The sequence below is a fragment of the Schistocerca serialis genome, chromosome 1 (genome assembly GCF_023864345.2).
Source record: "Schistocerca serialis cubense isolate TAMUIC-IGC-003099 chromosome 1, iqSchSeri2.2, whole genome shotgun sequence".
Taxonomy (NCBI): domain Eukaryota; kingdom Metazoa; phylum Arthropoda; class Insecta; order Orthoptera; family Acrididae; genus Schistocerca; species Schistocerca serialis.
The window spans coordinates 945,726,464-945,742,336 of NC_064638.1; the positions used below are offsets into that span (position 1 = coordinate 945,726,464).

Here is a 15,873-nt window from a genome sequence, read left to right on the forward strand (position 1 = left end):
TCACCCTTGAATTATAGTGAGACTGCTCAGGAATCTGGGCACAGTTTTCATTGAACCCAGAAAATGAAAAACTTTTAGGTGAATTATAAGAACGATCCTTATCGGCAGCTTCGACCTTCTTTCTGACATACGAATGTATTTGTGTCAAAAGTGCATCTTTTTCAACAGAGCGTACATTGCATGTGTCAGTATCTTGCAAAAATTCAGAGTGCTGAATTGATTTCATATCCTTGAGATTATTTTTATCCATTTTGGGTATCTTTTTTACAGCAGAGGCATGAACTTCTGGAATGACAGTGTGTTTGATGATATCATGAGGATGTGTTGTAATAGTCCCTGAAACAGAAACACAAACTGTTTCAACCATGAATAGAATTACTGAAGTTCAAAGCATTGTCACACTTGCCCATGTTAGTTACCTTTCTCTTCTTCTGAACATTTCACACCTGATGTGTCTGTAACTGAGTGCTCATTCACATGACATCTAATACCCTCCACATGTTCTGCATAATATGTGCCAAATGACAACTCTGAAGCTGCAGATTCTTCATTACATTCAGTCTAAAACAAAAATGGCTTATTAAAGCAACTGCCTCTGCTTAAAATAAAAATAAGGTTTAAATTTTTTAAGCACACATCTGTAGTGAGTAGTGTAACAATGCAGTGTCACTAATGAAGAAGTATCTTGTGGAGATTGGATCTCTGCAGAGTTTCATGGTAGATCATTGTGCACCCATTTTGGAGCAGCATTCTACAAGGCTGTTCATGTGTACAATGTCAGCTTCTGCTAACTGGATGCAAGTGCAGAATGTTTCCCAAACATTTACAACAGACTATATTATCTATTGGGCAGTGATTTAGTACTCATACATGGGAGCTGATTTCCCCGTCCCCCCTCCCTCTCTCTCAGGGATTTTTTTCTGCTTTTAGCTTGATGTCTTTGGTAAAATAAATATTTCCCTTACTCAATTGCAACAAATGGGTCTAACATAAAATCATTAATATAACACTTTTAACTTGTTTGCTTCATAAGAAGTATGGTACATTACTAAGAAAAATTCCTTGATGCTTCTATATAAACCACAGCATTTATCCAACGCTGCAACACAACTACGTAATATTGTTTGACTTCACTGTTTGTGTTCCCTGCAATTAATAACTGTTCTCATGGCCTTCAGGACTTTCATTTGATTATACAAATCTGTGAGACATGGACTAAATTACTGTGTATCCGACAAACATTACTATTGCTTTTAAAATTGGATTGATTTATTATAACCGAAAACTAACCTGTATACATTATGTACCACATAGGATTAAATTAGCCTTCCTGTTTATGTGCCTAAACAAGGGCATTTGTAATTATGAAAAGAACAGATTGCTACTCACTGTAAAAATCAGAGACTGAGTTGCAGACAGGCACGATGAAAAGACTGAACCATATTAGCTTTCGGCAAAAGCCTTTGTTGCAAGAGAGAAGTGCATATACATTCACACAAGCAAATACATCTCACACACGCACATATGATCACTACCTCTGGTCACTCCAGCCAGAGTCTGTTTTCTGAAGAAGGCATTGGCCAAATGCTAATATACAACGGTCTTTTCATTATGCCTGTCTGCAACTCAACGTGTGAGCTTTATGAAGGGTAGAAATCTGTCATTTTCATAATATTGTTGATGTTCTAAACTGGACTTTCCACTGTTAGGTATTTAAGCTTACATGTTTATGAGTCAATTTGAGGAAAACTACATCAAGGACAAAACACAAAGTGATGATACCCGTCCAGTACAGCAGCAATGTTGTAATTGTACTTTCTGCTACAGATCACATATGGAATTTGAACCATTGCATGGGCTGTAATATTATTAAAATTTTAACATGGTATGTCTCAATGTGTATTCTCTTTGATAGATTAAATTTATGTTTAGAATGCTGCATGTAATTTTGTGTGTTGTAATCTAGTAATGTTACCTTAAATTCTGTATCAGCATTGACAACAACATCAAAGGCCACTCTCGACCCACTGTTCCACTCTGCTATGGGGGCAATAATAACATTATGTTGAATTCCATTGGCATCAATGTATACATCATGTTTCTCCATTATTCAGTGTACATTGCAGATTCATGATTTTTGAGCACACAATCTGAAATTACAAATGTTTGGATAACTGTTATTCAAGGAAAATTACATAAGCACAAAATTACATGCATAAACAAAATATTCATACCAAAATCATAGTTGGTATCTTTTCCCCTTCTAAAAACTGGAAGAAAAGTACTTTCTGGCTGTGTGCAGCTTGCCTGTGCCTTTGTACAATTTTCTAATTTTTCTTAGTGGGTAACAGGTTTATACAAAGATTATTGCATAAATTTAATGCGACAAGTGTGAATACCACTATATTAATCACATGCAGTGGACAGGTTGGGTCTATGCATTTATAATAAATCGTTATGTGGTGATGTGCTCAATGGGATTTAAATCAGGGGAATTTGCAAACCATTTCATTTGCTGAATATCGTCTCATTCCAACAGCTCCTCCAACTGTGCTGTTCAATGCGGTCAAGCACTGTCATTCATAAAAGTGAAGTCAGGACAAAACACACCCCTGAAAAGATGCACATGGTACAGGAGTACAGTGTCGCAATAAAGTTGACCAGTGAGTTTACTATGTTCAAAGATTTTGGGGTCAGTACACCCATGCTACATTGTGCCTCCCTGCATCATAGCACACAGACCACCAAAACAATCATGATGATGTTCCTGTGTGCATTACATGTCCCCACCTCTCATCGTGTGATGTGGTCCAGGTGTTATGGTGTGGGGAGGCATAATGTCATGGGGGTTACTGACCTCTAAATCTTTGATTACAATACACACCACAGTCAGTGTTATTGGGACACAGTTCTCCTTCCACATGTGCATCTTTTCAGGGGTGCATTTGGCCCCGACTTCATTTTTATAAATGACAGTGTGCGACTGCATCGAACAGTGAATATGGAGGAGCTCTTGGAATGGGAAGATATTTGCCGAATGGACTGGTCTGCCAATTCCCCCAACTTAAAGCCGTTCCAGGATATGTGGGATGCGTTGAGGAGATGTATTGCAGCAAATCCACATGTACCAATGGCCATCCAGTAGTTTTCAGCAGTGCTGATGAAAGAATGGAAAACCCTTCTATAATTACCTTGTGGCCAGCAGAGCAGGCGCTGCCATCCATGATGATCACACCCCTTATTCTACCTTTTCTAATGTCCAAAGGACCATCATAAAACGCAGTGAATTCTGCATAATTATTGTCTTTGAACAAAACTGTCATTTCTGTTGGTCTCATTGTACATTACTTTCAGCTATCTTCTGTACTATACTGTAGCAATTCTTTCTATGTAAGGTCCAAGTTTCAGTAAGCTATGTTACTTGGCAGTGCCACACATGCAAAAGTTACTTTCATCCTTTAGTTTCCTATACCAGTGTATATGTTGTTGTTGTTGTGGTCTTCAGTCCTGAGACTGGTTTGATGCAGCTCTCCATGCACCAGTGTATATATTAATCAAGAAATACTATATTTTACATGTGGAAAACTAATGCTTTCTAGTGGATGTCTACTTCGCTTAAAATGACATTTATTTCTCAGTGTAACATGCAACCTGTTTTTGTAAGTACACATACAGGGATATAGGGGAAATCAATGTAAACATTTATTTTATAAAAGTAACTCAAATCATAATATGAGTATTTACAGTAAACCATTTTGTCATATTACATGATACAGTTGCTGACCAGCTGTGCCTTTCGGTCAGTTCATTCCTGACTGCAATAAAAGTGCCATTTTTTCCTTCATGAGATGATTCAGATTACTGGACAGGAAGTATTCACTAATTCAGTAGATGTTTATGGTGATGAACATGGCATCATGTACAGGGCACGTAATATTGGAAATTGTAAAGTCTGTTGGCAATTTGTGGCTAATAGGTGAGAATCTTCTCCTTTCTATTCTGAGTAGTCTTCTGTTTGGAACAACCTAGTATTCAGAATAAGCAGCTTCTCTGTTTTGAGGTGTAGGAAAACAGGCAGAAGACAGCAATCTATGAATATTTAAGGGATTTTAATAAGGATATACAGAATTCTGCATGAAATAGGGGACATTATTTTTCAGTACATGGCAGACCTATTTATGTATTGGAGAAAGAGCTTCTGTGACAAGTACTTCAAGATGTGTAGATCTTCTGTCACACACTTCCTGAAGACAAGCTTTTTAACAGTGGCAACAAAGTGTGATGATGCTGGGGGGGGGGGGGGGGGCAGAGGAAAAGGTATGCATTGACAACAATATGTCAGAATTTGAGAGAGCAAACAAAACAGCATGTGATGCAAAAACTGTTTCTGGTAACCTCTTATTGTAGCTCATGCAGTCCTAAAGTAAACAAGATTCACTAAAAGGACTCCTTTTTATTGTGCCTCTGTATAGTGTTATTTGTGTAAGAGTGAGTGGAAGTTTTTTAAATGTTTTTGAATCATGTAGCTGAGATACTTGGGTACCAGCTCAGTATTCAGCTAGTGGGATGTGGGAAACTGACGAAAGACTGCATCCAGGCTGCCTGGCACATCAACCCTTCTCACTATTCAGCCAAGGAGATTCAATCCAGGCCCAGTGCACCTCCCCATCTCAGAAGTGGCACTTGAACACGCACTACTATCTGGGCAGATATTCACATCTAAAGTTGCCCCTATTATTTTCTAGAGCTATTGTATTAGTGCTGCTGTTCGTTTTCATTAATATATTCATGTTCACCTGGGGCACAATACTGGAGACAAAAATGTTTCAATATCAAATGAGCAGCAGCATTAAACAATTGTGGGAGGGCCTAGAAGTAGTCATCCTGTAAGTTCACTAAAGACCTGTTCCCACTCACACATTACAAGTGGAAATTCTATGAGTTACTCAACAACTCAACACACAGAAAAATGAAGGGGCTCCAATGAGTCACATTAAAAGGAAACAAATGAAACTTCCACACAGCTTCTTGCAAGAGAAATTCACAACAAGGTATGACTATGCACATTAGTTTCTGCAATTATACAGCCTGCCAAAAAGACACAAGGAGGCCATATCACAGTCATCCACTGTAAGTGACACAGAGCTATCGAAACATTTTACAGCATTGTTAAGCCCACTCTTTGATAAATGCCAACATGATTTTGGAAACTCATGCTACTTTCTGCAGTGAAGGAGAACGCCTAGGAAAAGGTAACGTAATGGTGATGTTCAGTGTGGTGTCTCTACTCACCAGAGCCACATTCTCTTACTGTGAGTTAGAAAAAATACCATTTTTTATCTGTCTACTGCTTTTATTAATGACAAAGCATGACATAAATTATGTACATGTCATAGCATTGTTGACAATGTGTCAGTATCTACTACCTGCAGCTTTCAATTTCCTGGATTTTTTAGATCTGGGAAACAGTAGTATTCTGATTGAAAAGCTGGGCGTCAAATTTGTAATCACAACTTCAATCTAATAAGCTTAAGTAATTCTTGACAAAAACTTTCACAAAAAAAATTACACTGATTTTGTATTGACTTAAAAGTAAAACTGCAACTAACTTACCAAAAGGTGAACTAGCTAGACTAATTTGGGACACAGCCACCATACAATAAATAAAGTTATAAAATACAGATGTATAAATCCATTATTTAAACCTTGGCAGTAATTAACTTACAAAGGAAAATTAAGAGTTCACAAAAGTTGAATTCCTATGTGCAGTTTTGCATAATTCAGATTGTTAACAATTAATTGCAAATAACTGACAATTAGTTTTTAATTACATTATTATTTTAATTTCTAACATTTTTATGTGTTCTTTTACAGAAGTTGAATATTTTAGTACAGTTAGCTTTTATCATTACATTATCATATATCCTGTATTTTTCTGGAATTTTCTAAACAGTAATTTTACATAAAATAGATGTGCTGAAAAATCAAAACAACACACTTTTAAGTTTTACAGCAATTATAAGCTTGTACATAATTACAAAATCAGTGACAAATATGAACAGAAGTTATGAGACTTAACAAAACTCACAACTTTGTATCGTGTCAGGTGTACTGAGTAGATGTTTCTCGGTGTATTACATTGTAGTCTACATCTATATACATACTCCTCAAGACACATTACAGTGCTTGGTGGAGGGTACCTCATGCTACTGTTGGTCATTCCCTTTCCTGTTCCACCGGCAAATGGAGTGAGGGAAAAATGACTGTCTATACGCTTCCATATGAGACCTGATTTCTCGTATCTATTCTTTGTAGTCCTTATGCAAGATACTTGTTGGCAGCAGTAAGATTATTCTATGATCTGTTGCGAAGTTGTTCTCTAAACTTTCTCAATAGTGTTTCATCTGTAGATTCCCATATGAGTTTGTGTACGATTTCTGTAATGCTCATACATTGATCAAACCCCCCTTTAACAAATATAGTATCATGCTTCGTCACCTTCCTTCTATCTGACCTGGAGGGGATCCCAAACACTCTAGCAATACTTAAGAATGGGTCACATAAGTGTTCTGTATGTGGTCTCCTTTACAGATGATCCACACTTCCCAGAATTCTCCCAGAAACCCAAAGCTGACCATCCGCCTTCCCTATAATCAAACTTACATGTTTGTTTCATTTCATGTCACTTTGCAATGTTACACTTAGATATTTATTTACTGTGAATACGTTAAGCAGCACACAACTGATATTGTATTCAAACATAACAGAACTGTTTTTCCTACTCCAAGTCACCCTGTATCCACCTAAAACCACACAATAATGACACTTTCCCGTACATTACACTGTCATTAGCAAACAGTCACAGATTGGTGCACCTCCTTTCTGTCAGATTTTTATACTTCCTTGGAGGTACTCCTGCTGATACCTTTGTCTGCTGTGAACACTCACCCTCTAGGACAATGCATTGAGTTATATTACTCAAAACGTCTTTGAGCCACTCCCATACCTGAGAACCTTTCTGTATGCTTGGTACCACAGTATCCTACACTTTCCAGAAATCTAGGAATATGGAATCTGATTATTGCCCTTCATCCATGGTTCACAAGATGTTGTAGGAGAAAGGGACAAGTTGAGTTTTGCATGTTGATTTGTGAATGGAAGTCTTTACATCTCAAGAAAATTTATTATATTCTAACTTAGAATATGTTCAAGAACTCTGCAGCAAATCAATGTTAAAGACATTCATCTGGAATTCTGTGGGTCAGTTCTTTTTGCCTTCTTATATACAAGAGACTAGAGCACATTTAATCAGTCACTTGGAACTTGCCTCTGTGCAAGAGATTCACTGTAGTTGCAAGCTAACATGGAAAATAAGGGACCAATGCCAAAGAGCACTCTCTGTAAAATTGAAGTGGGATTCCATCTGAACCTGGTGACTTACTTGTTTTCAACTCTTTCATCTGCTTTTCAACTGCTGCTAAGTAGATAATACTTCCATATGGAAGGGAAGTTTAGAATGGTTTCCATGTCACCTAAACTAACTTCAACCCACCATACCATTTCACAGGAGCCAGTGCACATATAACAGAATGAGTTGGAGACTCTCAATGCAAGTACATACATCTTGTACACGTACATTGTGTGGAGGATCTGCATAATACTAGAATGACATAACATCAAGAATGTTTCCTATCATCTAGAAAGATCTCAGCATTACAAGAATCTGAGAAAGACGATCTAAGCCTCAAAAAGCTAGGGACCTATCAAAACACCAGCCAGCACAACAAACCATATTTTGGAAAGGGAGCACACAAGATTGAGGAGGGGTGTTACAAATGTAAAAATCGCAAAAATCTTTGTGGCAGCCCACCAAGACAGCCAGTGAGGAGTTAGCATTAGGAAGTACTACTTAGAAACTTGCTGCATCACGGATTATGGGAAAAATAAAGGCCGGCCGGTGTGGCCGAGCGGTTCTAGGCACTTCAGTCTGGAACCGCGCGACCGCTACAGTCGCAGGTTCGAATCCTGCTTCGGGCATGGATGTGTGTGATGTCCTTAGGTTAGTTAAGTTTAAGTAGTTCTAAATTCTAGGGGACTGATGACCTAAGATGTTAAGTCCCATAGTGCTCAGAGCCATTTGAACCATTTGAATTTTTGAAAAATAAAGACACTAAGACAGTCCTTTTCTTTCTGAGATACAGGTAGTGTACTTTGACAAGTAGTGCCAACCCAACTAAACAGGAACCTTCTGAACAAAGATAGTGGTTTTCATCTTGGAAATATTGTTGTGAGCTGTGGTGCAAGCAGTGAAGTGTAGTGGCTAGCATTGCTGCCTGGTGTGCTGTGGGTTGCCAGTTCACATCTGATCAGCAAAATTATTTGCTTTTTAGTATTTTTAATTTCTGGAAGATTTTAAAAATGTCTTATGTTTGTACTGTTTGTATAGCTGGAATATTCAATGTTGATACAAAAACTTACATTCTGGAATATTTGATGTTTGAATAAATAACTGCACTCTTTGTCCAGGAGGTCAGTTCTATTCTGGCTGTACACTGGTGTCAGTAATAAATGTGTTTTCAGTTCTAAGTGTTATGCTTCAATGATGACTCTTCCTTTGGATTTGGACTTGTTTGTTGTTTAAACATGATATTGTTTGGTGGAGATGCTGGGTACTTCAATACATCTATATTACCAAGGCTCCAATTAGGCAACATAAAAGCCATTGCCTACACAGACAAGAACCATAATACAAGCAGTATATCATACCTAATATCTGTATATTTACGACATCGATGGGTTCCAAAACAGCAAAAAGTCAGCTGCACATCAGGCGTCCTTCAGTATTTCCTGGAGACACTACTAATCAGTACCCTACAAAATGATTGAAAGGATTGCTAGATACAATAGGTGAGATGGCATTTTGTGACAATCAACAGGAAAGTCACCTAGCAGGACAACTGAAGAACAGGCCCCAATGCCATGGTGTAATGACACAGTCATACATACAGAATGTTTTTCCCCTTCACCACATTACGAATCTGAATGACAGAAGCTGCCTAAATCTCATATTTGACAAATGGAGTCATAGAAGACATGTACTCTTCTGGTACAGGATATCACAACAACATAATAATTCATCAAGTAGTGCCTGTGCACTGAGGAAATGCAACAGACAAAAACACTCGGACAAAAGAGAGATGATTGTCTACCGAATGTGGTCCCCATGGCAGTTGTGGAAGACCTCTACTACTTTTCCTCTCTCACACACAGGAGAGATCCACTACAACATGGGAGAGATTGACAATCCAACACCTCACCAACACAGATACAACCAACTCCTCCCCTAAGTAAAACGCCCTGCAGAACAGCAGAAGTTGGAGGGTGGAGGACAACATGCTGATCTATTTTCACTGTAGTTACCCTGGACGCATTGTGCACTATTGCACAGAAACAAGGTGAGTTTTTGACAATTATTATGCTGCAAGACATCTACTATCACAACACTTCTATTCACACTAGTCAACTGCAGGCAGTTATTACTTGATGTGTGGGCTGAAGATTACAACTGTACCTTGGATGGGTCACACACTGTAGCTACTCCCCATCACCATACAGAGGTACCAACCACTCGCCTAGCTACTGAATTCAGGGAAACTAAGTGAGTCAGCCACATAAAAGGTGAGGCCTCATGAGAGGAAAATCATCTATGGATGACAGTCAGCAAGATGACAGAAAATCTCATTGATATCATTTTCGATCACCAAGTAGTCCAGGTGCTAGTAGACTCATTGGCTTCTTTTTCTTTAATGTTGAATGCTTGTCATCACCATCTAAAGAAGACTGGACTGTCTGAAGGTCACAAATGAGCAATACATCCAGCAGTTAGGAATATGTACTGCAAGAATAACTATCAATTATAGAACACAGCCTTTTTTTTGTAAAGAATGTAGTCATGATGTTATTCTCAGATGGGACTTCTTACAGGCATAACAAGCAGTCATAGACTGTGAAAGATCAGAGAACCAGAGTGCCAAAGTCATTCCAACAAGTACACATAACAAAGATTGCTCTTGGCTGTTGTTTGCCATTGAAGACCTGGTTATCCTGCCATCATCAATTGAAATGCTCAGTTAAACTATGAGCTTTTGTTGACTGCAAAAAGCTATTTGGGCTCACAAAGGAAATCTGTATGCCAGTGATGATCATAAGCATTGTTAGTGACCATGGAGAACTTCCACTCACTAACAGTTACAAGCAGCCACAACTCATCCATAAAGGTATGTGTGTAGGGACAGCTGAACCAGTGTGGGAAGGGCAAATCTTTGGCAAATTTATGGGAAGGGCGAATTTGTTTCATTGACAAAGAATTATGCTCTGCTACCACTTCCAACAATGCATGGGAGGAAGCTACTATCGAAATGTTACGAGTACCTGGCCAGACCAACAAACTACACCAGCAAGAGATAGCCATTCTTCATCGACTATTTGGACATTTTCAAATCCAGAGTGAAGAAAAGACCGACCGAGTGGTCTATGATAAAACACCGTATCTACACTGGGAGCCATCCACCAATTATCCAACATTCATATGGAGTGTCACCATCTGAACAATGGATAATACAAAGGAAGTGGAAAAGATGTTGCAAGTTGATGTCACTGAACCTTGAAGAAAATAAGAACAGTCACAGATTTTCTGACTTCTTGGCACATTCATAATGTAAGAAGTTTTCTCAGAAAGTGCTCATACTACCAGAAATTCATGAAGCACTTCTGTGCCTATGTACGTCTCTTGGAAGAAGTTCTCCAGGGAGATGTCAAGTTTTCCTGGAATGAGGAGCAAGAAAGATCTTTCTTGTCCTTAAGGAGATGCTACATCTTCTCCAGTTCTAGCACTGTATGACGAAAATGCTGAGAAAGAACATCCAACCAATGCTACTGGTTTTGTGATACAGACAGTTATAGTAAAAATTCAGGAAGGTGCTGGAAAGGTGATAGCTTATACTTCCAGAGTACTCTCTGAACCTGAAAAGATCTACTCTACAACTGAGAAATAGTGTCTTGCAGTTGTTTGGGTCATCAACAAATTAACAAATTCTGGCCACATTTATTTGACAAACTATTCAGTGCTGTGGTGGATCACTACTCTCTATGCTGGATGACTAGCCTGAAAGATCCGTTGGATTGATTGGCGAGATAAGCAGTGAGGCTTCAGGAGCACAACTTCACAATGGTACACAAAAATCAACACAAAAACAAGGCCACCAACTGTCTTTCAAGGAATCCTTTAGCAGAGCACAGCAGTGTGGACAAATCTCCATCACTGCCGCATTAAATGCATTGCTGCTGAACAAAGGGAACATCCTACATTGCTGAAAAACAGAAACCTTGAAGAATGAGGAACCAACCAGAGGAGAATTCCAATTAATACAAGGAATATTGTAGGAGAGGAACTATGATCTGATGGGTGGAAATGGCTGCTCATCATCCCAGCTCATCAGCATCCAGTGATTTCTGAAGTATTTCCAAAATGTACCAAATTCTGATCACAGGGATTTGTGGAGACTTAGACACAGGTATCACTGGCCATTTCTCTAGCAATTCATTATACTCAATGTGAGCAACTGCAAGGAATACTAACAAGTGAAGCACATGTCAAAATCACCTCTGATGCTGATCCCACTTGCAGCAGCACCACTGTACTGGAACTGACCTCTTTGGGATGTTCTCAAAGTCAATAAATGTGAATTCAAGGACAATATTCTGCACTGACTACCACACCCACTAAACTCTCACTACAGCTTTTCTGACTGTAGAAGCAACAAAAATTACAAAGTCCCTTGTAGAAGACATCACTTCGAAATACACAGCACCCTATGTGATGATATCTGTCCACAGCAAAGTTTTCCTGTCAATATTAGTATTAGAGATAATTTCACACTGCAACCTCACCCACAGAGTGACAACTGCCTACCATCTAAAAGATGAATAACTTCACAGAATGCTTTAATAAGATGTTGGCAGAAATGCTCTTGGTTATATGTTGATGTTGAACAGAGAGATTGGGATTCAGAACTGCCGGTCATGACATTCACATACAACACAGTGAAGTAAGACACTAGAGGCTTCACAACATTTTTCCTGCCCCATGATGTTCCTCTATGAACTAGGCGATACTTGGAATGACTACATGAAACATCTCATCACCAAGACTAGACAAACAAGTTAGCTGGCTTGTCTATATATCATGGATTCCTAGAGGAGTAATTTAACGCCAAACATCAGACAGTGATATATGACCTGGGGAGAGGCTTGGTACAGACTTCTGGCCTGTGCAGGAAGGGGAACTGTCAGAAAAGTTAGTAAAGTGCTAATTTGGACCATATTGTATCCTTCACTGCTTGTCAGAGATCACATACAAAGTCAAGGATTATGACACTTCATCAAGAAGACAAAGGAACAGACATCAGCATGTCCTCTAAATGAAGCCCTACTGCAGTCAAGAGTTGGAGATCAGTGATGGAAGGTTCAAGGTAACTGAAGATTCACTCAATGATCACAAAGTTTCCACTTGAGAGGCTACCTTTGCTCATCATAGTGAAGAGAATGTAGCAACATGACCAGAAAATGAGGATCTTCCAATGACACCATACAGAGGACAACTGACAACATCTGGATTGAGGTGATGCATTCAGCTCCAATTAGAACATCTACATCTACATATATACTCTGCTAGCCACCAAGCGGTGTGTGGCAGAGGGCACTATTCACGCCAAAGTTGTATTTCCCCCCTCTGTTCCACTCATGGATCGCACAAGGGAAAAACGACTGTCTGAACACCTCAGTATGAGCTCTAATTTCCCTTATCTTTGAATGGTGATCATTGAGCAATCTGAAAGTTGGTGGTAATAATATATCCTCTACATCCTTAGCAAAGATCAGATTTTGGAATTTAGTGAGCAGCCTCTTCCGTTTAGTGTGTTGTCTATCTGCAAGTGTGTCCCACTTCAAACTTTCTATGAGATTTTTTATGCTCTCATGATGGCTAAATGTACCAGTCACAAGTCTTGTTGCTGTTCTTTGGACCTTCTCAATCTCTTGAATCAGACCCCAACTGTTAAGGGTCCCATACACATAAACAATACTCTAAGACTGGACGAACTAAAGTATTGTAAGCAATTTCCTTTGTTAAAGGACTGCATCGCTTCAGGATTCTACCTAGAAACTGGAATCTAGAGTTCACCTTACCTGTTATTTGCGTAATCTGATTGTTCCATTTGAGATCATTTTGAATAGTCACACCCAGATACTTGATGGATGTTACAGCTTCCAAAGACTGGGCATTTATTTTGTACTCGTACATTAATGGGGATTTTCGCTTTGTTATACGCAGTAGGTTACATTTACTAATATTGAGAGGTAACTGCCAGTCATTATGCCTCACATTTATTTTCTGCAAATCCTCACAAATTTGTTGTCAATTTTCTTGTGATACTACTTTCCTGTAGACTACAGCATCATCAGCAAACAGTCTAATGCCACTGTCAATACCATAAACCAGATCGTTTCTGTAAATTGTAAAAAGCAGTGGACCTATTATACTGCCCTGGGGCATACCTGATGCTACACTTGCTTCTGTTGAAGTCTCCCCATTCAGGACAACATACTGCTCTCTGTCAGTTAGAAAATTTTCTATCTAACCACACATCATCGGATAGACTGTAAGTGTGCACTTTTTGGAGCAAGCAACAGTGCGAAACTGAGTCAAACGCCTTTCAAAAGTCGAGTAATATGGCATCAACCTGGGAGCCGGTATCTAGAGCATGTTGTATATCATGCACAAAGAGGGCCAGCTGTGTGCTGCATGATTTTTCCTAAAACCATGCTGGTTTCAGCAGATGAACGTCTCAGAGTCTAGAAAGGTCATTATGTCTGAACACAAAATATGTTCCATGATTCTACAACAAATAGATGTTCAGTGAAATTGGCCAGTAATTAAGTGCATCTGATTTTCTACACTTTTTATAGATTGCTATGACTAGGGCCTTCTTCCAGTTCCATGGAACTTTCTGTTGTTCCAATGATCTCTGACTGATGATGGATAAGAATGGTGCTACATTTGTAGCATAGTCAACATAAAATATTACAGGGATACCATCTGGGCCAGATGCCTTCCTGGCATCTAACTGTCAGCAAGAGAAAGTATTGAATTATTTGTAGCATTCATCAATTTTATGCACAACCAAAATTTTTTGGGGTTATTTTTAGAATCTGCACGTAAAATATTGCTTTCAAATTCGTTAAAAGAATCTCTCATTGACTTTTTGACAGCTACTTTCATTTTGCATAATTTCTGTTTCTCAGCAGGGCAGTGACTACGTTTAAAATGATTGTGCAAAATTCTTTGCTTTCTCAGCAACTTCCTAAAATGTTTGTTGAACCAAGGTGGATCCTTCCCCTCCCCTTTATTTTTGCTAGGCACATATTTCTCTAGCACGTGGTGGACAATACCTTTAAATTTCGACCAAAAATGCTCAATATCTTTCTGTCTCACAGTGAATGCTTGGAGCTGACTATGAAGATATTCATTAATGACACTTTTTTTTGATTTCCCAAACAAGAAAACTCTACGCTGTTTCTTTGGTTTTTTTGCAACTTCCACTGACATAGAAGCCACAATGACATTATGGTCACTAATACCTTCTTCTAGGTTAACTTCCTCAAAAAGATCAGGTCCGTTTGTTGCCAAGATATCTAATATGTTCCCATCATGAGCTGGTTTTCTAACCAAATGCTCAAGGTTGTATTTTGAGAGCACTCCTAGAATAACTTCACATGAATCTTTGCTTCTGCCCCCAGTGATAAACGTGTAATTTTTCCAGTCAGTGGATGCCAGATTAAAGTCTACACCTATGACTAATGGATAATTTGGATATTTATTTCCTACGCACTCATGACTTTTCTTGAAATGTTCTGCGACATTTGATGCAAATGCTGGTTGTGTATAAAAACATCTTCAATACAATGGTCGCTCCTTGTCTGATTGACAGCTTTATCCAGACTATTTCACAGTCCGACCCAGTATTGATCTCAACTGTGTTTCAACAGCTTTTAACTGCAATGAGCACACCACCTCCCATAGCATCAGTCCTATCCTTCCTAACATTGTCCAAGCCAAGTTCAAAATTTCACTCCTATTTATGTCTGGTTTCAACCAGCTTTTGGTACCTAATACAGTATTGGCATTACTACTGTTTATTTCAGAGAGTAACTCGGGGATCTTGCTACAAACACTTCTACAATTTACTAACATGATATTTAGCATATTTAAATCCTTAGGAATGACCTGTTTAGATGAACTAACAATTTTTACAGTTGGCACACCCACATCAGTGTCATGAATTGGTAATTTTTCAGGCCAACAGTTTGTTTCCTGTGGGGGCCTAATCTAAAAAACCCCCATGTGCATGTCACAAGTACTGTGCTACCCATGTAGCTGCTTCCTGTGTGTAGTGCACACCTGATCTATTGAGGGGCATCCTACAACCTTCCACCCCACAGCACAGGTTGAGGAATCTACAACCATTTTCGTCACAGAGTTGAAGTATCCTCTGGTTTAGATTCTCCACTCGACTCTAAACCAGATGACCCCGGTCCACCCTGGGTATAATGCTGCAAATTGTCAGCTTGGCTTCCACTCCTCAAGAGATGGAGGCCGCCTTCGCCAATTTCGCCAGCCATTGAAAGGACCCAAGGATTTCCTCGGAATTCCAACGATTGGCATCATTGGTGCTGACCTGTGCTACAATCTGCAGCTGGCTGCACCCCACATGTTCAACAGCCACGGGAAGAGCCTCTTCCACACCCTGGACAAAG

The 15,873-nt window shown here is 39.1% G+C and overlaps 1 protein-coding gene across 1 annotated transcript in view; it reads right to left on the reverse strand.

Moving 5' to 3' along the window:
- The window catches only part of LOC126450657 (uncharacterized), a 49,741-nt gene continuing 33,868 nt past the window's right edge, over positions 1–15,873 (reverse strand). The window contains exons 2-5 of the mRNA XM_050091028.1: positions 1,976–2,150; positions 420–561; positions 132–336; positions 1–34 (exon numbers count right to left, since the gene is read on the reverse strand). Of these exons, the coding sequence (XP_049946985.1) occupies positions 1–34; positions 132–336; positions 420–561; positions 1,976–2,107 (513 nt within the window). The 5' untranslated portion in view covers positions 2,108–2,150. The remainder of the gene's footprint in view (positions 35–131; positions 337–419; positions 562–1,975; positions 2,151–15,873) is intronic.